Source organism: Octopus bimaculoides, chromosome 4 (assembly GCF_046866305.1).
Source record: "Octopus bimaculoides isolate indiv1 chromosome 4, ASM4686630v1, whole genome shotgun sequence".
Classification (NCBI taxonomy): domain Eukaryota; kingdom Metazoa; phylum Mollusca; class Cephalopoda; order Octopoda; family Octopodidae; genus Octopus; species Octopus bimaculoides.
Window position 1 is genome coordinate 56,794,903 of NC_142931.1, and position 27,150 is coordinate 56,822,052.

Below are 27,150 nucleotides of genomic sequence, written 5' to 3' on the forward strand. Positions count from 1 at the left end.
ATTTCAGTCTCAAGCAGTTGTGTTATAAACAAATACAGGGTTGACTCGATGTCACCCGTGACAGGATAGTCATCCAACACATGGGATAACCACAGTGGTGATCGATAATTAAACCTAGGGGAAGCGTTTGTTAGCTGACATCATCCGTAGATGGATTAATTTCTAAGAAATTAAACCCATTAGATTTCAACTGGACTATTTATTCTTGCTGCTGGGAGCTGACATGCTAATCGTTGTAAAGTCGATTGGTCACAAGTCAGATAGGTCGTAAGTCGATGATGAATTGTATCTGCATGGATTTTTATGTCTTGAACACAGGATGTTTTACATTCATAAAGTAAACACAATTTACATCAGCTATCTTTCATATAAATGAAAGACATGTTAAAATCAGATTTGTTATTTGCATTCATTTTTATAGCTTAGGCATGTGTACATGGAGGAAGTGCCAATGATACATATGTATGTATGTATGTATGTATCTACATATTGGATGTATTCATCTCAGAATATGCATTGCTAAAATTTTCACAGGTGCAAAAATTGCACCTGACTATTTGGATGTAATATAATACAGAGTGATGAGGTGCCCACAGCTTTTGAATAAGATCAATTGTCATTGAGTGAGGAGTGAAACTTGTTCATATTGCCTAGTTCAGGTCTTGTGGTAGAGCTGGTAATTCACCAGTTATTAAGTGTTAGAGTAATTCCATATGATTGTGTATGGGAGTCAACTCTAGCACACTAGATAAGAGTAATTTATTGTGACTGAGTACTCACTATAACACTCAGCGGTTACAAAATGACTGACTCCACTACAGGACATGAATTGGTTAATAAAATAGTTTCACTCCCCATTTAATCAGCCTTAATCAACCGTATTTAGAACCTATAGCTGCTTCACTATTCAGCTTTATCCAAGCAATCTATTTGACCCTGTTGCATCTGTGAATTTTTAGTAATACAGATGTCAGACAAACAAATACAGATACATCAACTTCCCAAATACTGATGGTTTGGAACTTCTTATAATCCACACTAATTTATGCTTAATGCACAAGTACCTGTATTTCATTTAATTTATTTAAGTAATTTTAATATTTGCTTAATTTAGAGTGTATTGACCCTGATTCAGAAAAATCAATCATGGATGCCATTTACATAACACTGATAACAGCCATGACTATGATTTCATGAGTACCATTTATATAAACTGCTGCCAGTGTTGTATAAATGGCACCGTGAAACATAGTCGTGACCATTACCAGTGTCATGTAAATGGAACCTATGCTGGTGGCACATAAAAAGCATTCATTACACTCTTGGGATGGTTGATGTTAGGAACCATGCCAGCTGTAGAAACCATGCCAAATCAGACTGAAACCAGGTGCAGCTCTCCACTTACCAGCTCCAGTCAAACCGTCTAACCCATACCAGCATGGAAAGCAGACGTTAAATAATGATGATGGTGATGATGGAAAGGCTATGGAACCAAAAGTCCTGGAAAATCGATGTTGTACCAGTACTCTTTTGTCACCTATTGAGGGCTGGGTGTATCGTCTGACAAAAGTAACTTAACCAGAGCTTTGAAGTTACTTTCAACCTTTTTGCAAGCGAAATAAAATATGGAATGCTACTTACATGCATTGAGTGATCTTTCAGTTAATGTTTTTATGCATAACTATACATAAAAACTAACATTAGTATAGATATATGTGTGTTATAATACTTTATGTGGTTCTAGAAACATATACTTATTTGAATGTTCTTAATTTTCAGATTTATCGACATTCATTTTTGGCTAAATATGAACTCTATGAAGTTGCTACAAGGTAAGGTTTCTTTCATTAAACATTCATTCTAAATCCAGAAACTATATATTATTAATCCAGGTGTTCAGCTTTCTTTTATTATGGCCACATAAATGTATACATTAGCAAGAAAATATTTATTTATGTAATTGCTAGTTAAATAAAAAATAAAATTTACATAGTGAATTATACAATGATGCAAATGATCTTATGGTTTGTAATACTAACTTCAGTACCCTATTCACATACCCGTCTGGTGGACACACTAGTCAAATTGACTACATCCTTACCAGAAAACAGGAAAGATGTCTACTTATAAATGCCAAAACCTTACCAGGTGAAGAATGCACCTCACAACATAGATTAGTAGTTAGCGATTCCAGGATCAGGGCTAAATGGATGCCCAGAAGACGACCAGCATGGAGAAGAAGGGTCTGGAAGCTTAAGGATCCTGTGAATGGACAGAGATGTAGGGACATATTACTCAAAGCTTTTGATGAAATAGAGGAGGATATAGCATCACGTGATGTGGAAGACAACTGGAGGTTCTTACGGGACAACCTGTTGAGGGCTACTGACCAGATCTGTGGATGATGCAAAGTCCACTCTCAACCCAAGGTAATGTGGTGGTGGAGCAATGTAGTTGACAGGGCCATTAGGGAAAAGTGTCACACCTTAGCAGTAGAGGGAACCTGTGGAAGAGGTAGACCCAGGAAAACCTGGGATGAGGTGGTGAAGCACGAGCTTCAAACAGAGGCAGTGACAAGTGACTGAGACCATTGGAGATATGCTGTGCTTGAGAAGACCTAGCAAGCCAAGTGAGACCATAACCATGACCTATGCCAGTGCAGCATAACCAGCCCATTTAAGAGTACCCTTCAATCATTGGGCAATAAACTGTGCTTGCGAAGATCTGTTGAGTCAAGTGAAGTCAATTGTCATGGCTGATGCCAGTACTACCTAACTGGAACTCTTGCCAGTGGCACATAAAATGCACCATTCAAGCGTGGTTGATGACAGTACCACCTGACTGGCCCTTGTGCCAGTGACACGTAAAAAGCACTCACTACACTCTTGGAGTGGTTAGCATTAGGAAGGGCATCCAGCTGTAGAAACTTTGCCAGATGAGATTGGAGCCTGGTGCAGTTTTCTGGCTTGCCAGCTCTCAGTCAAACCATCCAACCCATGCCAGCATGGAAAGCGGACGTTAAATGACAATGATGATAATGATGATGATGATAATGATTATTATTATTAATTAATTACAGGAAAGATTTTAAAAGGTATGTTGTTGCTTTCAATTAGAAATACATCTATAATAGAGAAGCTTTCATGATGAGGCATAATATGACATGTCAGCTTTTCTCACTCCTCACAACAGCTAGACTTATTGACACCCACCCAGCAAATTCTCCTGGATTTACTATTTTTTCTTCTTGCTTACTCTGAAGGGAAAAGCTGTACCCTTGACCCCACTCTACAATGATCCCTTAAAGAATTTTCTTGATACTTGGATACTCAGTATAGATCAATGTAAATATATCAGAAACTAACAATTTCAATGATTTATAACATGATTTTTAAAAATATATCTATGTCCCTGTTTGCAATCAAAAAAATATCAATTTCACTTGACACAGATAAAATTCTGAGTAGATTGTGTGTGTGTGTGTGTGGGTGTGCTCGCGCATGCATGCACACACACACATGTCTGTGATGGACCCTGTATTTGGTTTCAATGATGAGCATTCAGTTGTTTGATCACCATCCAACTCATTAAATCAAAATCAAAATGACTTTGTTTTCCATAGACTCAGGTACTTTTAATGTAATTCCCGGGCTGAATCTGCATGACACAATATGTATCAGTGATGGACCTTTCAATTACAAAAGAACTCATAAATTTGAAGCAGTAAACAAAAAGTACATTGATAGAAATGATAGAATTTCAGACCAATATGCTGTACAGTATTTAACAATTTTTCATATTGTTTAGTCAGGAGGATAGGCAGTACCCATAACCCTTTATAGAGTTTCCAAAACTTGTGGGTGGAAGTAAGGATAGTATATTCAAACTGGAGATCTGGTCAAGATGGTTGCAACAGAGTCAGCCTTGCTAAAGACACTCAAAGAGTCAGATACTGTTGAACCAGGCAACATATTAACATGTCCTGTAAGTTCACCGTCATCAATTCACCGTAGGAAAAAAGTTCACCATGGAGAAAGTTCACCATTATCAATTCACCATTTTCTTTTTTTCAACAAAATAGTTTTTAATTATTAATGGTGAGATATTACGGTTATATTTTCTCAGTAAACTTTCCTTGCAGGAAACTTTCTTTACAGTGAATTGATGGCAGTGAACTTACCTATAATCACAGATTAAGTCTACTATCAAAGTAATTATTGGCAGAATTTGAACTCGGGGTGCAGACAGTCAGAACAAACACTACAGGTTGTTCGATCTTATGCTCTAATGACTCTACCAATTTGACTTTATATATACCTTGCATGAAGTCATCCCCAGAGAATAACTACTCTACATGTATTGCAGTCAAGATAATTGATTCCTTTAGAAATTTATCTTCTGGTACCAGTCTAATGAATTTGTTACTATAGAAGCAGAAACTGATGAATGAGCACCACAGAGATGGTGCACTAATAAATGTGAATCTCACATTATTGATTTTCCTCTCCTAGACTTTTCTACTTTGTCACAAAAGAAACCAGTAATTATGGAGATAACAATTAAATGGAAACTGAAAGGAAAGAAACTAAATATTAATTTCTTTTTAATGAATATAATGTTAATTTTTCTGGAAAGAAAGAGTAAATGAAGGGGACAGTCCAAGATAATTGTTTAATAGATTCAAAAATGGATGAGCAGTAAATTTCATTCAAATACCAATTGATTTGACGATATAGGGAGATAAACCAAAATACTACTACTTCTGTATTTATTTAGCCTTGTGTTCTATAATGTCTGTCAACTTATCATCCGCTCAAGTGTTGATAATTATGGATGCAAAGACTAAATACAATTACAGTTTTAAACAAACTAGATATTAGCATATGCTTAAATCAATAATTAAAAAAAAAGTAAGAAAAAGGAAAAATGTGAAAAGAAACAAGGCTGAATAAACATGGCAATCTTGTATTTAGTGATAATCAACACAAGAGGATTAGTTAAATCATTCTTTTATAAGCTATTAAAGTGGATTAACTGGGTGCAGAACAACATATTAATGGAATCAACTCAAAGTGCAAATTAAACCAGAATGTTTTCATTAGTAAATCTCAATCAATCAATTAGTAATTTTGATGAGTCCACTGGTTTGAGACATCATTAAGATTTGGCCTAGTGTATCTTGGCCAGTAGTTTTCAAATGATGCACCACCACCTACAGGTGCACCAAATGTACAGTTACACAGCAAGGGCTATATAGGTGCACCACATGAATGGTATCAATTAAGTCTTCAATGCAACAAGCTGGCAGAATCGTTAGGATGCTGGACAAAACGCTTCGCAGCATTTTCTCCATGTTCATGTTCTGAGTTCAAATTCCAGTGAGGTTGACTTTGCCTTTCGTCCTTTCAGAGTCAATAAAAAGAATACCAGTAGATCAATGGGATCAGTGTAATTGACTTGCCCCCTCCCCCATACTTGCTGGCTTTGTGCCAAAATTTGAAATCAATATTACTCAAGTTTTCAGAAAATCCATGTAATGCTTAAACATCTTGAAAAATGTGTTATTAATAATTTTGTTATATACAAGTGTGATTATTTAACCATGTTAGCAATAGTATTCTATGTTTTCTCTAAATGTTTATATTTAAAATATATTTCATCAACTTTCCATGCATAGTATGCCATTAAAGTTTTAGTTTGCATTCAGTTTCTTTTTAATTTCTATATAAAGTGTACTAGTAATGCTTTACTTGAATCATGTGTTAAGGTCATCTCCTCAGATTTATAATAGAAATTATAGCCAGCACTGATTTGATTTTGTTATGTTTTATATCCAAGACAAAATACTGTGTACCTACAAGTCATTAATAAGCTTTACTTGAACTCCAGTGCACCACAAGATCAATAAGACTGAGAACCATTGAATTAGAGCAAATGAAATTGGCAAAGTCCTTCTCCTCAAAGTTATACTTACCGGAGTTTAAGCTCTATATTGGTAGCTAACAAATCATCATCATCATCATCATCATCATTTGGCATTCATTTTCCATAGAGGCATGGATTGTACAGTTTGACCAGAGATGGCAAGCAGGAGAGTTGCACCAGATTCCAGTCTGATTTGGCTTGGTTTCTGCAGTTGGAAGCTCTTCCTAATGCCAACCACTTTGCAGAGTGCCAGGTGCTTTTAGGTGGCACCGGCATAGGAACTTTTTATGTGGTGCCAGCACAGGGCTCTTGCTGACCTATCCTCTTCAGCAGGGAGGAGAGCAACATTAACAATTCTGCTGTGGAAATATTAATTTTACAGATACTATTGAATAAAGCAGTGAGTTGTTCATACACAGACCTATCTATTCACAACTGCTGTATTTGCCCATGCACAGTGTGACTTCTAATATAACGTGAGCTCCCCACACACACTCTTTTTGTGGCTAAAATGTCAGTCATATATCTTATCTTACATAGTTTATGACTAAGTTTAAATTTTGCTCTGTAAATAATACATCTCTTTTTTTTTTTTTTTTTCCACATTCACACTTTTATTATAAAAATAAATACTGAAGATGTTTTTTTTTTTTTATTACTAGCATTTAATTGCAGTGCCCCAACATGACCACAGTTCTGGAGCTGAAACTAGTAAAAGTGTAAAAGAATATGCCAATAGTGTAACTTCTATATTTCAAATTATTTAAGTTTATAATTACTTTTAAACAAAATAATTATATAACCACACATAAACAGCACCAGCTGGCTAACAGAGTTAACAACTGACACTGGATATATTCATTATATACTTGTGGCTGTGTGGTAAGTAGCTTGCTTACCAACCACATGGCTCTGGATTCAGTCCCACTGTGTGGCACCTTGGGCAAGTGTCTTCTACCATAGCCTCGGGCCAACCAAAGCCTTGTGAGTGAATTTGGTAGACGGAAACTGAAAGAAGCCTGTCGTATATATATGTATATAGAAATATATATATATATGTATGTCTGGGTATATGTTTGTGTGTCTGTGTTTGTCCCCCCACCATCGCTTGACAACCGATGCTGGTGTGTTTACGTCCCCGTAATTTAGTGGTTCGCCAAAAAGAGACCGATAGAATAAGTACTAGGCTTCCAAAGAATAAGTCCTGGGGTCGATTTTCTCGACTAAAGGTGGTGCTCCAGCATGGCCGCAGTCAAATGACTGAAACAAGTAAAAGAGTAAATAGATATGTAAAAACAAGGCAGCTGTTGTTCATGGTTGAGCCAAGTTTGGCAATATTGATAATGTACTGAAGAACCAGCTGAAATATAGAAAGAAGTCCTAGCAACACCCATTGCCTTTCTCAGGATCTCTGAAATTAGTGGAAGTTACTCTCAGGTTGAAGACCTGATTGAAATGCATGCAACACAGGCATTCAAGGGTCAGGTTGATATTAACTTTCATATACATATATATGTATACAAAAATTAATGCCAACCTGGCCATGTATATATATATGTGTGTGTGTGTGTGTGTGTGTGTGTGTGAAGGTGCATGGCTCACTGGTTAGAGCATTGGGCTCACAATCATGAGGTAGTGAGTTTGATTCCCAGACCAAGCAGTGTATTGTGTTCTTGAGCAAGACACTTTATTTCACGTTGATCCAGTTCACTCAGCTGTAGAAATGAGTTGCAGCATCACTGGTGCCAAGCTGTATCAGCCTTTGCTTTTCCCTTGAATAACACCGGTAGCATGGAGAAGGGAGCCTGGTATGCTGGTCTTCCATAAACAACCTTGCCCAGACTTGTGTCTCAGAGGGGAACTCATGGTCATTCGTGAAGCGGTGCTCCAACATGGCCACAGTCAAATAACTGAAACAAGAATAAAAGTTCATGTATGATTGAGCCAAGTTTGACCACATCGAATGTATAAAGAACAAAAAATTGAAAAGGAGTGGCTGTGTGGTAAGTAGCTTGCTTACCAACCACATGGTTCCGGGTTCAGTCCCACTGCGTGGCACCTTGGGCAAGTGTCTTCTACTATAGCCTCGGGCCAACCAAAGCCTTGTGAGTGGATTTGGTAGATGGAAACTGAAAGAAGCCCGTCGTATATATATATATATATATATATATATATATATATATAGATAGATAGATATATGTATGTGTGTTTGCATGTCTGTGTTTGTCCCCCACCATTGCTTGACAACCGATGGTGGTGTGTTTACGTCCCCATAACTTAGCAGTTCGGCAAAAGAGACCGATAGAATAAGTACTAGGCTTCCAAGGAATAAGTCCTGGGGTCGATTTGCTCGACTAAAGGCGGTGCTCCAGCATGGCCGCAGTCAAATGACTGAAACAAGTAAAAAGTAAAAAAAGTTTGTTATTTTGTATCTCATTGTGACACTCTACCACAGTTGTTACCCTGACTGTACACCTATTGTGATACCTGCTTAGAATAATTGTTAATTGCTGGAAGTTACAACTACAGCTCTCAACAGTCAGATGCAACTACAAGCTTATGATGAAGTCTCTACATGGTCACCTAATCTGCTAAAAATAGCTGATAGACCTCACTCAAATCACACTCTACCATCTTAAAAATCAATGACATATTTAACAATGTAGTCCTGAATAAAAAATAAAAAAAACAGTCATAATGAAATGCCCTTGATCATAAATCTCAATGAAGGATGACCCAGGACTAAACAACAACTAACACTTGATTAATCTACAGCTCATCTGTTGCAAATGATACTTGACTCTAATTAGTTATCACAACAAATGGGTTGTGGACTTATCAAATATTTACTTGGCTTGCTAAGTGCTACTGAGATCATTGCCTCTTCACAAGGAAATCTATTCTAGGTGCCCTTGCAGTGTCAATGGGCATGGAGGGAGGAACACATTTCTTTTTTTTTACCTCATTTGCTTTACAAAACCTAGAGGCTTCTATTAGGAAAATATTAATTTAGCCTCTGTGTGTGTGTGTGTGTGTGTACATTAACAAATCAGGCTGGAAATGCATTTAAGATCTTTTAATTTATTCGTTTACATTATCTCTTCACCATCTCAAAATTCATAATAGCTAAGTTTGAAGATCAAAGGATTGTAGTTGTATGTAATCACCCATCAGAATAATGTAAGTATATAAATTAAGGTCTCAAGTGCATTTCAATTCACATGGGAAAATACTTGTATATATATATATATATATGTATGTTTGTGTTTGTGTATGTCTGTATTCGGTATAGCCAAATGGTTAAGAGAAGTTCGCTTTTGCAATTGCAACATCAAAGATTCAATCCCACCGCATAGCATCTTTCGTATATATTTTTTACCATAGCCTCAGGTCAACCCTAGCTTTATGAATGAAAGTGGACAGCCAGAAACTGTGTGGAAGCTTGTTGGATGGATTGTACTTGTAATTCCAAGGAATAGCCTTGTCACATAATGTATCACACTGATTATGCCTAAGAATTACATTAAGGGTACATTTGTCTGTAGAATATTCAGCCCCTCACAGTCTAATTCAATGAACAGGTGAATCACTTGGTCAAAAAACAGAATCTTCATTGTTGAAACCAGAGGTCTTTTTATTGTTTACTTTACATACATATACGTTAATGGATGTATGTTATGTGCATGTGTTTAACCCTTTAGTGTTCGCATTATTCTGCCAAAATTAATGCTTTTTCATCTACATTGTTTTGAACTAATCATACATTATCTTGTAGCTATGAGATTTTGATGAGGTAGCTGTTAATTTTTAAAACAATATTGTAGGGTTGGTATGAGAGACCAGGTTTGGCCAGTTTGAACATAAAACAGGCAGAATACTTTTGGCCGGATATGGCCAGATTAAATGCTAAAGGGTTAATGTGTGACAATTTTATGTTTGTAGACATCATCAACATTAAGGTGGCAAGCTGGCAGAAACGTTAGCACACCAGGCAAAATGCTTAGCAGCATTTTGTCTGTCTTAATGCTCTGTGCTCAAATTCCACCAACGTTGATTTTTTCCTTTCATCCTTTCGGGGTCAATAAATTAAGTACCAGTCAAGTATTGGGGTCAATGTAATTGACTATACCCCTCCCCACAAATTCCAGGTTTTATGCCTTTAGTAGAAAGGATCATTATTATTATTGTTTTAATGCCCAGTTTTCCATGCTTGTACGGGTCAGAATTAATGTTTTATGCCCATCTTGTCACCAAACTTCACCTGCTTCCAAGCAGGATAATATTTCCCCATGGCCAGACATGTTTTTGGAAACAAAGGGCACTGCTTGCATGATAGTGACCCTCATTTACAACTATCATACAATGTCAAGGCAAGGAAACAGTAACACACACACATATATGAGGGGGTGCTGAAAAATTCTTGACTTTAAGGCCTGGTTGGAGGCCTAACCTTCTGAGTTCTTTTACAAGGCTTAGAAAACTAAAGGACTGCTGCAATAAGTTGAGAGGGGAATATGGCAAATAGAATCATAACTAACTGATCCTCCTGTATTTTCTTTTCCACAAAGCTGGGAACTTTTCAGCACACACACACACACACACACAATGGGCTTCTTTCAGAGTCTAGTCACCAAATCCACTCACAAGGCTTTGGTTAGCCTGGATCTATAGTAGAAGACACTTGCCCAAAGTGCCACACAGTGGGACTAAACCCAGAAGCATGTGTTTGGGAAGGAAACTTCTCACCACACAGCCATGGCCTACATATGTCTATGGATACTGCAAAGGAACATGAGTATAACATAAATAAATATAAGTAATGCAAATATGAGATTTTCTTATTTCTTTACTGCCGACAAGAGGCTAAACATAGAGGGGACAAACAAGGGATTAAGTCAATTACATCGACTCCCAGCATGTAACTGGTACTTAATTTATCGTCTCCGAAAGGATGAAAGGCAAAGTCGAACTCGGCAGAATTTGAACTCAAAACGTAGTGGCAGGCGAAATACCGCTAAGCATTTCGCCTGGTGTGCTAACGTTTCTGCCAGCTCGCCGCCTTTGAGATTTTCTGGACATGAAATATTTGTAGTTGTTGTCATCCCTGATGTTGTTAGTGATAGTGGTGATGATATTAAGTAATGCTTATTAAAACTGTGATTAAATTGTACAAGGATTTGTTATGGACTGAATAAAGTGGTTAAAGGTGGTTGATGTGCTGATTCATTTGTCTTAAACTAAAATTGAGAAATGAATGGAATGTCTAAGGGAATGAAAATCACTTAAATATTAAAAATCTTTATAGAATACAATAATTGCTTAAAGTCATAGAGGCTAGACAACACTTCCATAGAGATAAACCATATTAGAGTTCAATACGTATTAAAGAATGATGACTAATGTAATTGATTTTCAAAGCAAAAAGTAGAAGTCACAGCAATGTGATTTGCTGTGACATTTGAATATAGCACTGAAATTAAGATTAGTAGAGATCCACAGGAAAAGCATTTCAATTGCTTAAACACAACTCCATATCTACAGTTTAAAATGATTACTTTTACTATATGAAGGGAATTGAAAATGTTGATGATTTTAGAATTTTTAATAGGTTAACAATTGTAATGCTAATCAAGACTTTAGTAAATAAATAACTATTATTTGTATTATTGTCTTCCAGGTTTACCACCCCATTTAGAGGGCCAAATAATGAAATTATCGCGTTCTCTTTTGTCGCTTGGACTCCAGTTGGACATGGTGTAGTAAGTAGTTATATTATTTACTCTTTACTCTTTTACTTGTTTCAGTCATTTGACTGTGGCCATGCTGGAGCACCACCTTTTAGTCGAGTAAATCAACCCCAGGACTTATTCTTTGGAAGCCTAGTACTTATTCTATCGGTCTCTTTTGCCGAACTGCTAAGTTATGGGGATGTAAACACGCCACCATCGGTTGTCAAGAGATGTTGGAGGGACAAACACAGACACACAAATATATAAACACACACACACACACACATATATATATATATATATACGACGGGCTTCTTTCAGTTTCCGTCTACCAAATCCACTCACAAGGCTTTGGTCGGCCCGAGGCTATAGTAGAAGACACTTGCCCAAGATGCCACACAGTGGGAATGAACCCGGAACAATGTGGTTGGTAAGCAAGCTACTTACCACACATTTGTAGAAAATATTTCTTAAAAGTTTTATTTTTAAAAATTCAACTGAGGATTTTTTGTAACTGAGAAAAACACAGTTGATGTTAGTTGCCTGAGTGAGATGAACTTAACATAGAATGCATTGTTGCATGTCAGCCATCACACATCATTAAATATTAACCAGCACATGGAGACTCTAATTAGAATGAGTCTGGATGCAATGGAAAAGTATGTGAACCAAAATAATTAATGGCTTCTGACTTATGGTGGCTTCTTGAAAAACCACTGAATGATTGAATTCACAGGAGGAAAGTGACTAAAACTAAATAGAACACCAGTCTACCACAGGTAGCATTTTGAGGGAATTCGCTACCTTGCATTAAATGAGGATGCAAAGAAAGAGGTCTGGAGATGCCACTACGATAGATTGCTTAATAAAGAGAATGAATGGGAGAAAGAGAGCCTGCCTTATGTCGACCCAATAGAGGGACCAGCTATCCGAGTTGATAGTACCAGGGTAGATAAAGCAATTAAGAGTATGAAGACCGGGAAAGCCCCCGGCCCATCAGGAATCACTGCAGAGATGCTCAAAATATCTGGCAGTGTTGGCTATAGCCTAGTCACCCGTATTACGAACCAGGTGATACACGAAGGAGTCATACCCTATGACTGGTGTAGCAGCATCATAGTCAACTGCTACAAAGGTAAAGGGGACGCTTTAGATACAAATAATTACAGAGGCATCAAGCTGTTAGATCAGGTTATGAAAGTTACAGAGAGGGTCATAGCCCAACTAATTAGGGAGCGAATCAATTTAGATGAGATGCAGTTTGGGTTCGTGCCAGGTAAAAGCACTACTGATGCCTTATTTCTAGTGAGACAGTTGCAAGAGAAATACCTAGCCAAGGATAAACCTCTGTACCTGGCTTTCGTTGACATGGAGAAAGCCTTTGACAGGGTCCCCCGATCCCTTATCTGGTGGTCAATGAGGAAACTTGGGATAGAAGAATGGCTAGTGAGAGCTGTGCGAGCCATGTACAGAGATGCGGCCAGTAAGGTGAGGGTTGGAAATGAGTACAGCAATGAATTCCGGGTAGAGGTAGGGGTCCACCAAGGTTCCGTCCTCAGCCCCCTATTATTTACCATAGTCCTCCAGGCAATCACAGAGGAGTTCAAGACAGGTTGCCCCTGGGAGCTCCTCTATGCTGATGACCTTGCCCTAATTGCGGAGTCACTATCAGAACTAGAGGAGAAGTTTCAGGTGTGGAAGCAAGGTCTAGAATTGAAGGGCCTTAGAGTCAACCTAGCTAAAACCAAAATCCTAATAAGTAGGAAGGTAGATAAAACACAAACCCCTTCAGGTAGATGGCCCTGCTCAGTATGTAGAAAAGGAGTAGGTAGTAACTCTATAAGATGTACCCGGTGCAAGCTATGGACACATAAGAGGTGCAGCAACATCAAAGGCAGGTTAACTAGCAAGTTAGTTTTTGTTTGTGGCAGATGTTCAGGTGCAATAAAGACTGCAAACAAACAGGAAACAACTTCTATCTCATTCCAGGGTGAAAAACTAGAGGTAGTCGATAGCTTCCGCTATCTGGGCGACCAAGTTAGTAGTGGGGGTGGGTGCGCTGAAAGTGTAGCTGCTAGAATAAGAATAGCCTGGGCAAAGTTTAGAGAGCTCTTACCCCTGCTGGCGACAAAGGGACTCTCACTCAGAGTAAAAGGCAGACTGTATGACGCATGCGTACGAACAACCATGCTACATGGCAGTGAAACATGGGCTGTAACTGCTGAGGACATACGTAAGCTCGCAAGGAATGAAGCCAGTATGCTCCGTTGGATGTGTAATGTCAATGTGAATACCCGTCAGAGTGTAAGTATCTTGAGAGAAAAGCTGAACATTAGAAGCATCAGTTGTGGCGTGCAAGAGAGACGATTGCGCTGGTATGGACATGTGGTGAGAATGGAGGAGGATAGCTGCGTGAAAAAGTGCCACACCCTAACAGTTGAGGGAACCCGTGGAAGAGGTAGGCCCAGGAAGACCTGGGCTGAGGTGGTGAGGCAAGACCTTCGTACATTGGGCCTCACCGAGGCGATGACTACGGACCGAGACCTTTGGAAATGGGCTGTGCGTGAGAAGACCCGGCAAGCCAAGTAAGATCGTTGCCAGTGCCCCTGGACTGGTTCTTGTGCGGGTGGCACATGAGATGCACCATTTTGAGCGTGGCCGTTGCCAGTACCGCCTGACTGGCTCCTGTAGGATTTTCGAGCGAGATCGTTGCCAGTGCCCCTGGACTGGCTTGTGCGGGTGGCACATAAAAGACACCATTTCGAGCGTGGCCGTTTTCGTGCGGGTGACACGTAAAAGCACCCACTACACTCTCTGAGTGGTTGGCGTTAGGAAGGGCATCCAGCTGTAGAAACTCTGCCAAATCAGACTGGAGCCTGGTGTTGCCATCCGGTTTCACCAGTCCTCAGTCAAATCGTCCAACCCATGCTAGCATGGAAAGCGGACGTTAAACGATGATGATGATTTCCAACAACTAAAGCAGCCTAAGGCACAAAGCATAAAATATACTGTCAAAATACAGACCAAATTGTTTGCAGTGTATTTGAACTCATGATCAAGGAGTTGGTAGTACAGTAGCATGTTTAGTTTGTCCATTTCACATCTGAAAATATGTCCTTGGGGAGACATATTTCACACTCATCTAAGACGCAAGAGCACTGCATAATTGTTGAAGGTTCCATTAGCTTCTGGTATTGAGCTCACATCTATTCATGGGGGAGAAAATACACAGATTTTAACCCTTTAGCATTCAGATAACTCTGAACTGTTTTGTATTAATCATGCATTGTGAAGGTGAGTGGCTTAGTGGGTGGGTATTTGGCTCACAATCGTAAGGCACTTTATGTCATGTTGCTCCAGTCCACTCAGCTGGCAAAAATGAGTCATACCTGTATTTCAAAGGGCCAGCCTTGTCACACTTTGTGTCACATTGAATCTGCCTGAGAACTACATTAACCCTTTTGATACCAACCAGCCTGGAACTGCCTCTGAAGTACAAATGTCTTACTTTCAAAAGTTCTGAATTAAAATCTTTCATCAAACCTTAGTCACAATTTAAGTTCCTAACACTAGCTTAGTGATAACAAAGTTATTTTACTAAATTCTTTGTTATATTTAAAATTAGCTGAAGAAACAGAGCATCTCAACAGAAATTTGGTAACAAAAGGGTTAAGGGTACACATGTTTGTGGAGTGCTCAGCCACATACACATTAATTTCATGAGCAGACTGTTTCATTGATCAGACCAACTGAAACCCTCATTGTCATAACTGAAAGAGTGCCAGTAATCATGCATTATCTTCTAACTGAGATTTTAAGAATGTGATTGTTTATTTTTAGAATGACATTGTAGGGTGTTGTATGATATTGAAAGAGGCCAGATCTGGCTAGTTTCAACAGGTAGAATGTTTGGGCTTGATATAGCAAGTTTGAATGCTAAAGGATTAATTATCAAGGCACATCATTAACAGACAAGAATATTAAAAACTTTCTCATCATTTCCAGAGAGAGTAAGTACTGCATACTATCTATCACTTGTAACCTGTAATTTGAACCAGACTGTGGATACAATGGAAAAGTGCCTTATTAACTTTATGTAGTTACAGGGACTTGTGTTAATGTTTTTCCCACAAGCATTAGCAGAAAAAATGAAGTAGAGACAACCAGAAATCAAACCTGAATTGTAAACTCAGTCTGATAAAAATTTACAACCTCCCTTATGACACTCATTAAATGAATCATGCAATAATATTATTTCTCCATGTGTGTTACAACATCAAACATAATTATTCTGTCCAAAATAAAAGAAACCAGATGGTTTCTACTTGATAAACTAATTGATAATGTAAAAACTTTTATCAATGTTTTGTATTGCTTATATATAATTTAAAGTTTCAAGATATGCATCTTTTATTGATGATACTCTTAAGTAGTTAGGATGTTGCACTCATGACCACAAGATCATGGTTTCATTTCGTAGACCAAGTGGTGCATTGTATTCTTGAGCAAAACACTTTATCTCCTGTTGCTCTGCGATCACTTTGACACTTGACACATGGTACACCATGCACCTGTTCTGGCAACATCAATTTGATGGAGAGATTGAGCTAATGTACAGCACATACTTTTGATCATTATAAACAAATCATTTGTACAGGTCATTCAGCAAAAGCTGAACACTCAAATGTCATCTTTGAGGGGAGAGTCCATCAGCTGAACCATTCATTCTCTTAAGGTTTGTAGGAAAGTGGTTATACACCATTAGGTGTATACCCACTTCCATACATTAAACTTCTTGAAGAAACAACAGAACGCAGATTCTGAACTATCAACACAACAATATTTATTTACAGAGGAAATAGGCAGCACTTCGCCCTTTGGTTGCTGAGACGCCGTCAATGATGTTGAGTGGTTATTTGTCTAGCTCCAGAGTTGGAATGTTGGAGAGAGACTGCTACAACATCTTGGCTCTTCGCCGGCCGGCCAAGCAAGAGAATGTAAAAGGGCGCGAAGCTTGAATATCGAACTCCACGCATGCGCATGAGACTCTTCCTGTATTCCTTCCGGAACTAGTCCCTGCGCATGCGTGGATAAAACTCCGGACATTGAACATATAACAGTCGTCTGCTATTTAAGGCGTCACTACAGGTCCTTCATAGTTTCTGTTTATTTACACAAAATGGTAACTTGCACCTGTTTATTTTTATTTATAATCCAATTCACACCATTACTTTATTAGTTCTAGTATTCTGATGTCTATCCAATTAATTTTAAATTCTGATTGTAAAATATTTTCTAAGTAATATTTGATAATATTTTCAGGTATTTGGATTAGATAACGACTTATATTATCAATCCAACATCAATGACTCAACTACAATAACACGTCTAACAAAAGATGGAATATTAAATCAAATATTCAATGGAGTTCCTGACTGGTTGTATGAAGGTAAGCTAGAATGTTTTTTTATGGCTTTCCATAGTCCAGTTGGTCTGTATAAGTCTTCATAGAATTAAGCTGACAGGAGACACATATTTTACCAGAAAACACTATGAAATCTTTTTAGCATGGATCTTGATTAATTCTCCACTGATAGTTCCTAATATTAGGTAGGCTGTGTCTGAAGATGAGAATGATCACATTAATATTATTTGAGTTGTCATGTCATATATTTTTATTAACTCATTTTATTTATATGCACACGCATACATAGATTTGATTTAATGGAACAACATTCAACTGCTGCATGCAAGTAATATGTGTATGATCTGACATTACTGCACAAGGTCAATACCTTTTGTCGAACATGATACAAGTATGTTCAATAAGAAAAGTAGAAGACAACATAGCTCCATGTGGTCTGTGGGGTGATTCTCTGATCTGAGGCTGAATTTGCCAGCTTTTATAATCATTATCAAAAGTTTTCTACAAACTTCAATCAAGCTATTTGGCAGGAAAACAGGCACATTTCCTTTGAAATTTACTGCATCAACCATAACAAGTCAGTCAATGCAGATTGATTGAGCCATATTCACTTGGGCATTAATACTTTTTATAACAATACATTGCTTTTTATGATAGTGTGGTAGGTCATGGTCCTGGCCTGGAAAAATCTGAGGGTGATGGTTCAACAGTAAGCAGGAGCCCCATTACTGAAGTCTTCTTACAATTTATTAAAACACAAACAAAAAGACTGTCAGTTAGAGCAACAAAAGCAGATATATTTTCATAAATTATAAGAGAAAAGAGTTTACAAGGTATACAGAATTCGAAATAGTTCACTATATCAGGTCATCCCATAAGTTTTGTCTGAATTGTGAATAAAGAAAACAAATGATCAAATGTTATATTTAATTGAAATTTAATCATCAATGTACTTTCCCTGATTATTTATGACTTCCTTCCATCTATTTACAAGCTTTTTAATCCCATCAATGTAAAACCCTTTTGGTTTCAAAGCGAAGAACTCCTGGCTTGCAAAAGTTATGTCCCCCAAATGATTCTGTAAACTACGAAACAAATGGTAGTCTGAAGGAGCAAGGTCAGGTGAATAAGGTGGATGAAGAATTTTTTCCCAACCAAGCTCTTCGATCTTCTGTGATTTGATCTTTGCAGTGTGGTGTCGTGCATTGTCCTGATGAAACATCACTCCTTTTCAATTCACTAAAGCGGGTCTTCTTTTCTTCAAAGCTTGGTTTAAATGCTCTAATTGCTGACAGTAGACTTGAGCATTGATTGTTGCATTAGGTGGTAACAATTCAAAATGAATTACTCCTTTGCAATCCCAGCAGATAGAGAGAACCTTTTTTCCATGAAGTTCCCTTCTCAGTTGTGGTTGAGCTTTTTCCCTTTTACCAAGCCACTGTTTACGACATTTAACATTTCAACAGAAGATCCATTTTTTTGTCACCAGTCACAAGTCTATCCAAAAAGGGTGAAATGAGTTCGCGAGAATGGAGAGAAGAGCAGAAGTCAACTTGGGATTTGCGGTTGCTTTCAGACAATTCATGAGGCACCTATTTTCCAAGTTTAGGAACCTTTCCAAGTTGTTGAAGATGACGATGAACAGTTGTATGGTTTGAACTAAGCTTTATTGCCAATTCTTCAACTGATAATGCAGGATTATTTTCAAGTAATGCCTCAAGGAGCTTATCATCAAGCTCAATTGGACGTCATGTTCAATCTTCATCTTCAAGGCTGAAATCTCTACTTCTGAATTTTTCAAACCATCTTCTGCAAGTTCTTTCATTCAAGCATTCTTTCCCATAAACTGAGTGTATGTTTCAAGTCGCTTCGGCTGCAGAGTTTCCTTTTTTGTACTCATAAAGCATTATGTGCCTCAAATGCTCTTTGGATACTTCCATATTAGAAAGGGTTTTAATCAAAGAAATTTTAACTCTATTATTCTGTAAAATAATATTTAATTAGTTCAAATGTACACAAATGCATAAAAATAATTTTTAATTCCATTAGACATTCTAAAATACTATTAAATTTCATTCCATTTTAAAAAAGGTAAAATCAGACAGAACTTATGGGATGACCTGATATGTATATAGCACAGAAATGTGGTATCATAAATAAAATACATGTTCATACTTGGCAGGCCAATGAACCTTCCTGCCACTTTTAAGAGTAATGTAGTAATGTCTTGTTTTAGGAACAACAGATTTATGTGCTGAAGGTGTCTGTGTATGTATAAGTAATTTTATCATTGTTTGTCAAGTGTATTTGCATCAAGTTAAGCTTTTTTTTAATTGTGTCAATATGGTGAAATGAATTGTAAAGAACAGAAAAGGACTGGGAATCTGTTTAGCAGGTTCCAAAGGCCATTCAAGATCCATAGAAATATCATACCATATACACTCCATGGAAGCAGACAGAGAAACCAGATAAAATTTTAAAGATGATAGAGTTCTTCAGTTGTTGTAATTCATCCAATTCTTAGTTATTAGCAAGTTTTTCCAAATCAATGGAATCACTGTGGTGCACAGAATTCACATAGAATACATATATATATATATATCAAATAATAAGCAACACGGATTTCAAAAGTGATTGCAGTACACACGTTTCATGCTACTTCAATTTATTTAAGTAATGTGAGCATTACCTTAAATGCAATATGAAGAGCAATCTTCAGCTGCACGAAAAAATGTAGAAAAAAAGACATATTACAAATGTGGCAACATATTAAAACCAAGTGGGAGAGAGCAGAGGAAGAATATATAAGTCCATCTTGACATAGCAGGGTCTTGGACTTATATATTCTTCCTCTGCTCTCTCCCACTTGGTTTTAATATGTTGCCACATTTGTAATATGTCTTTTTTTCTACATTTTTTCGTGCAGCTGAAGATTGCTCTTCATATTGCATTTAAGGTAATGCTCACATTACTTAAATAAATTGAAGTAGCATGAAACGTGTGTACTGCAATCACTTTTGAAATCCGTGTTGCTTATTATTTGATTTTAATCACCCATCCTTTTGGGATGTGATATTCGGGTGCCTTCGCATAAGTACCATATTCAAGCCTTGAATCTATATATATATATATATATATATATATAATAGAAAATTTAGACAAATATGTATAACTAGGTTAGTGTGTTTAAATGCTGAATAAAGCACCAGCACAGTTTAGGCTATCTGTTGTTATCCGTAGTTGTGGTACACTTCCGTTGGATTTACTTCAGGAACTTCGCAGTGGCAGTATTAATCAATAGTAGGAGGGTCTCTTCAGGTACATTGATAAAGAAGTTTCACTAGAGATTTTTAGTGTCGGTTGGCTTCTTGTTATATGTCCATCAAGTTTGAAAATGAATAAAAGCAAAAAATTCAAATATGAAAGTGGAAAGCATACATTCCAGTTTAGATAAAATGATGTGATCAGCTTTCGCTGTAATAACTGCTTAGGGAATAAAGAAAGTAGAAGGTGAAAGGAAGATTAATAATTAGACAAGTACTTTCATGTTTGTGCATATGCACACTCACACACATGTACATACATACATCCACACATTTTTATTATATACTTGGTCTTATTATTGTTCTTTGTCTTAAATCTATCATCACACATCTTGTGACCGCTTCAGTAATTCTCCATCCCATGTCTCTTCCTATTCTGTTCAGTTCGTTCTGTCTTTCTGTGATGTCTATTCTTATTTGCACATACATTTGATTCTACGTGTGTGTGTGTGTATGTTTGTGTTTTGTATGCATGTATATGGGTTTGCTTACAAAACTGTTTGCACCCGTGTCTTATACTTATTCATTTTCTTTTATCACTCATTTATTTACTTATTTATTTTATTTTCCTCATTCCATCTTTAGTATATGCATCTTGTGTGTCTATATAGATTTATCTATTACACTGTTTGTATGTGTGACATTTTTTCTTCTCCCATTGTCTTTAGTCATCAGGTTACGTAGTGTGATGAAGCGGAAGGATGTTCTTTTTCTATTCATGCTTCCTATAGAGGCTCGGCTTGCCTATTACTACATTTATGGCCTCTGAAATCTGTCATGTCTGTTCTATGTGTTGATAGTATCTTTACATTTATGTTATTAACCAAGCCTCTATGTTCAAACTGAGCATGTTGGTAGAGCACTGACAAGCTTTTCTCTTCTTTGAGTTCTTGCCAGTGTTCACCTCTGCTCACCTATATTACGTACTGTCTCCCCAATTATAGACTACATTCCTAATCTTACAGTTTACCTATGGGTTCATCCTACATACTATATAGTTGTTATCTGTACATGGGGCCTTAAAAATGGACATGTTCTACAGATCAGGGATTTTAGGGGTGGGGGCTGGCCTTTCTACTACTTTAATTCGTAGATTCCTCCTAAATAACATTTTCCTAAAAAGTTACACTAGTTTGCCACCAAGAGTAACATCAACAAACATGACTCTCTGTTATTTTTGGTTGTCATACCAAGAGTTGGCTTTATTTATCTTCTTGATCCTTTCTATGCTATTCCAGGATTTACTCCTGTATAGCAGGCAGATTCCAGATGCATCATTCTCTATGATGACTTTGTGCTTCGCCCTGGCACTTTCTACATTCTGATCCTGTCCCTTTATCTGTGACCAGAGAACTGCATGCGGTGAATGAAGTGTTGGATGTATCTTTCTAATTCTGTTGGGTCACACATGCGGGACACATTTCTCATCACTCTTACCAAGTCCACTATGAGGAAACTGAATTTGATATTGTCTGCAATAGCTGCATTTTTGTAACCAGGTATTTAAAGGCCATCACCAGCAATATTGATACTGAAGGCTGCACCTTCTTCTTGGGCGTATATCTTGCTATTAAACTTGAACATGTGCAACTATTTTTCTCAGTTTTCAGGGGTCTGACCCACCCATCTCATCTCTCTCTAGGGGTCTTCTTGACCATTTAGGTTACAGTAGGTGATCTCACTCTCTTTCTATATATATATACATATATATATATATATATATATATACATATATATATATATATATATATATATATATATATATATATATATACATTACACCCCTATGATTTGATTTACTATGTGGTTTGTAGCCTGGTCCACTAAAGGACCTTTTTTGTGAATACCACCAGATTAGATAAATTCATATATTGTGCATTAAATTTATATATATATATATGTGTGTGTGTGATCTCCTATTAGATCATCCTATCAGCGCTTTACTCGCATTTGATGCAGCAGCTGCAGGCTGGAAGAGGCCTCATATCAAGTCCCACACCAGATAGCTGGATGTGATTGGGGAAGATTTCCAGAGGCTTGATGTCACCTTGGAGGATGCAGAGGGGCTGGCACCAGACCACCAGCAATGGTGAGCACAGGTGAAACTGGTCGGCTCTATGCATGGTGAGGTCTTTGGGACCTCTAACCTGCGATGACCCCCACCCATCAAGCAAGAGCATGAAGTAAGAAAGTATTTGTGCAGAAGATATAATGTTTAATAGTATTATGTAAAGAACTAGGTAAGCTGATATAACAGATAAATTTATAGTACTATAGAAATTAATATAGTGCAGTTTTTACATCACTTTATGTGATTGCATTAGATCAGTCAGTTCATGTGATGGAGGTACTGTGAAGTCTCTACGTTTCCCGCAACATAATTTCCGAATACTTCGTTTTAGACTGGTATCAGAAAGCCACAAAAACGGCACCACTAAAAATCTTGAAATGAATATTAAAAACGGTATGTAAATCTTTTGTTCAATTATTTCTTTATACATTACAAAATACGTAAGGTTTTCAATAGAGTAGACGACTATGATGAATATAACAATAACTATCATAGTTATTACTGATGATTTCATTGTATCATTTTCTCTACTCTTCACTGCAATGTTGATCAATAGACATGCAAATACCAGCATTGTAATAATATACAACGTAACTATAGCTAAATAGATATGGTAGGAAATGGTATCTAAGAATATCTTGCATAAGCCACTTTCGTAATATGAGCCAGCTAGACTCATTAATAATACTTTGATCCAGATAAAAACCCACAAAACCACTGTTAATATGATCTGGACACGCAGAAAACTTTGACTTTCATATTTGCTTGGTTTAAAGTATTTTACAATAATATCGCAGCAAATAGGGAGTATCAAATATACAGCACCTTCCTCAGCCACGGAACTTAGTATAAAAATCAGTAAGCAGCTAGACAGTGGCAAATCAGTGTATATATAAATATGTACGTTGCGGAAGTAAAAAAACAAAGCAAACAGTATGTAGTTAAACACGTAAGTCAATAATACAAAAGAGCGTGTTTTCTCATAGACTCTACGATCGAGGAAAATGGCAATTGTTAACAACGCGTTGAGCACGAATGTCACGATGACAGCAATACAAGCAGTTATACTTATCCAGTTAAACGCAGGGCCTGCATTAGTTGTAGAATTGTATTCTTGTTCGTTCTGTTCAAGATTTTCCATGTTGTATTAGCCACAATTGCTTCAAACTTGGTCGTTATTTTTAGATAGATTTCGGAATAATGTTATAAAGTTTTCACTTGTTGAATGTTCACGGCGTTTTTTGTTAAATGTTTCCGGTGTTCTTATATTAAATGTCCCCGGTGTTCATATATATGTATGTGTGTGTGTGTGTGTTTGTATAATGCGGTAAAAAAGAGACGATGAGCGATGGCTAGAGAAATATTGAGCTTTGTTTTTAATAACCAGTTGATCTAGTAAGCGGGGCCTCATATCAGTGAGGGGGAGGGGGCGCATTGATGCTGTCAAGAAGTAGGCCCCGAAACGGCATGCATTCTCTCCTGGTGACCCCATTTACTTGCTGGCTTCCGGTATGCAGAGTTCTCGACTGGTAGCACTTGCATGTGCGAGTTGTTTGCAAGACATCACTCGATCACCTAAGGGTGTAAAAGTAATGTTACAATACAACCACAAATCTTGTTAAATACAGCATCTCTTGTTTAATCGTCATCTTCTCAAAAGACATCTGTCAAATGGTCTTGTTCTCAGATTGGAAAATGGTGAAATAAATTATTTCGACCAGGAAACTCTGTTTAGCTCTATTTGACAAGATTTGTGGTTTTTATTATAACAATATACTCTTATACATGTGTAGATAGATAGAAATCGTATGTGTATATATATATATTTTGCTACTATGTTAAACTGGCCAAATGCGATATTTTTTTATCAATATTCATTTTGTTTGCAATAGCTGGTTCTTTTTATCAGACTATCATATTGTATGTTATTTCCCCTAAAAGGGGGACAGCACAAATAAACTTTGGGGTCGACAAATCAGATATAAAAATTTAAATGGGATATATGATTAATCGAATGATAGGAGTAGCTGTGTGGTAAGTAGCCTGCTTACCAACCACATGGTTCCAGGTTCAGTCCCACTGCGTGACACCTTGGGCAAGTGTCTTCTATTATAGCCTCAGACCGACCAAAGCCTTGTGAGTGGATTTGGTAGACGGAAACTGAAAGAAATCCGTCGTATGTATGTATATATATATGTTTGTGTTTGTCCCCCCTCCCCAACGTCTCTTGAGAACCGATGCTGGCGTGTTTACGTCCCCGTAACTTAGCGGTTCAGCAAAAGAGACCGATAAAATAAGTACTAGGCTTACAAAGAATAAGTCCTGGGGTCGATTTGCTTGACTAAAGGCTGCTCCAGCATGGCCACAGTCAAATGACTGAAACAAGTAAAAGAGTAAAAAAAAAGGTAAATCATATTGTAGCGAGGCACAAGAAGCCAGCACCATTTTGTATGAGATCTCGCCGGTAGCCATTACCATGTCCAAGACAGGAGCGAGATCTCACCTGCAACCATTTGCCATACGCGAGACAACAGCGAAATTCTCGTCGGCAATGACTATTTAAACAGGAGAATTAAGACATTCTTTCTCTTTCTTCCTTCTCACTTATAGAGTTCGTATCATGCTGGTGCGTTTACTGATTGTGTGAGGAGTAGTCGACTGTCTTGCGCTGCTTTGCATCGGTTTTCTGGTTGTGCTTTCTCTCTGTCTTGAGGAATGTCAACGGTAAGAAACATGTTCTATTCGGACCTTAGTGGGTCCGAATTGTCCTCTTCGGAGGAGGAGCTCATACGAGCAATTGATAGGATGGACAAGTGCTTAAGGAAGAAAAGTTTAACAGAAGTCACAAAAAAGGAGGTGGACATAACAAACAATAGAAAAATATGAGAAGATGGCATGTAGGGTAGGTGGTGACGTTAAGTTGTCACCACTCCAGAAAGTATTGGAAGAGATGGATAAGAAAACAGTAATATATAAGGTGTACTCAGTTGGAAGAAAGGAAAATTGAAAATGTTGAGGCAGAAATAATAGAAAAGGCATTGTGCTCCGTCTGGCAAGACATAACATATCTTGCCAGACGAAGCAGATACAGAACACTTGTGGTTCATTTCAAGTCAGAAGGAAAAGCAAAAGAACACGCAGTAACCACAGTAAAGTTGGATAAAGTGGTCCTTCTACCCACTTATCTTGGAAGAAGGACTTCCAGAATTAGGGTGGAGGGAATCCCACCGGAAATAGATGTGACTTGGGTTGCGGCAGCTGTTCTTCTAGGAAGTAAAGAAGAAATAGCCGTCCTCCAAGCCACAAAAACAGAAAATTCAGTATGGAAAGGCCAAACATTGGACCTGATCGTACAGGGCACTACAGAAACACTGGAAAATGTGGTGGAAATGGTAACCATTGGAGATGTAGTGTTGAGAGTGTGGGTGGCAGGCAGAACCCCTCGTTGCTTTAAATGTGGCCAAAAAGACCACATTAGAGTACACTGCCCTCTACAGAAGCTGAGCAGTCCAGAGGAAGTTAGAAAGAAGCAGAAGGTGCAACAGGAAGAAAAGAGAAACGAAGAACAGTGGATGATAGCTGAAGGAAGAAAAAGGAAGAGGAAGAAAGGACAGAGTGAAGTAGAACCCCAAATCATACCCACCCCGCCCATATCCCCCCCAGACACCAAACCCACCCATTCCCCTCCTACACAAAGCAAGAGAAAAAAAGAAATACAAACACACAAGGATCAACAAACTCCCCATCCCACTGAAATTTCTAACTTCTGATATTTTGTACTTCTGGTCTATCTTTCTATCCATCTATTTTTCTATCTATCTGTTTGTCTGCCTGTCTATCTATCCATCTATCTCAATCTATCTATTTATCTATCTATCTCTATCTATCTCTCTAGAAGTCTGTCTATCCATCTATTTTTATCTATCTTTCTATCTATCCACCTATCCATCTCTCTCTCTCTCTTTCTCTCTCTCTCATCACCTCCTCCTTCAACCTGTTCACTTGTTCCTTCTAGCTCAGCTTTACTTCTCTTAGCATAGCACCCCCTCTTGAGTGATCACAACCAATTCTTGGTTGAAACCGTTTCAACTTCCTTTACATCATATTTATGTTTTACAAAAGGAAAGGCAGGTAAACAAAATCATTTCCAGTAGTAATTGTCTCAGACCTGTATAAAAATGAAGTCTTCAATTAATGCATTTGATTCTAAGAACAGCTGTATAGTCTCCTTCCCAATGCATCATACTTGATTAATTTCCCCTGGAGATTTCTCATGCTTCACAATTCTCTGATGTTTATGGTTTAAAGCTTTGCATCTTATTCTTGTTTCTACTGTTCTTGTATCTGCTGCCATTACTGCTGTTAGCTGAATTGATTTCTTCACTAACTTATAATCCAGGTCAATCAAATGTAACAAAGATATATATTGTTTTTAAACAACTGACTTTTCTCTTTCTTTCTAAATTTATTCAAAACAACATTTCATGATTCATATAATAGTGATGATGATAGTGGTGGTGATGATTCATATAATAGTGATGATGATAGTGGTGGTGATGATTCATATAATAGTGATGATGATAGTGGTGGTGATGATTCATGTAATAGTGATGATGACGAGGGGTGACATCACAAGCACAGTCTACAGTTTGTGTGTGTGGTGTGGCATTGAATTAA

General features: G+C 37.6%; 2 protein-coding genes across 5 annotated transcripts in view; one reads left to right on the forward strand and one right to left on the reverse strand.

Moving 5' to 3' along the window:
* LOC106877900 (dipeptidyl peptidase 4) overlaps positions 1 to 27,150 on the forward strand; it is a 615,183-nt gene that overhangs the window by 526,673 nt on the left and 61,360 nt on the right. For all 4 annotated transcript variants that reach the window (XM_014926948.3, XM_014926949.3, XM_014926951.3 and 1 more), the window contains exons 6-8: positions 1,780 to 1,832; positions 11,603 to 11,684; positions 16,977 to 17,103. In XM_014926948.3, coding sequence (XP_014782434.1) covers positions 1,780 to 1,832; positions 11,603 to 11,684; positions 16,977 to 17,103 — 262 coding nt within the window. The remainder of the gene's footprint in view (positions 1 to 1,779; positions 1,833 to 11,602; positions 11,685 to 16,976; positions 17,104 to 27,150) is intronic.
* Positions 22,565 to 26,181, reverse strand: LOC149136054 (uncharacterized). The gene has a single exon (XM_089350792.1). The coding sequence runs from the start codon at positions 23,612 to 23,614 to the stop codon at positions 22,700 to 22,702; it is 915 nt and encodes a 304-aa protein (XP_089206918.1). The 5' UTR covers positions 23,615 to 26,181; the 3' UTR covers positions 22,565 to 22,699.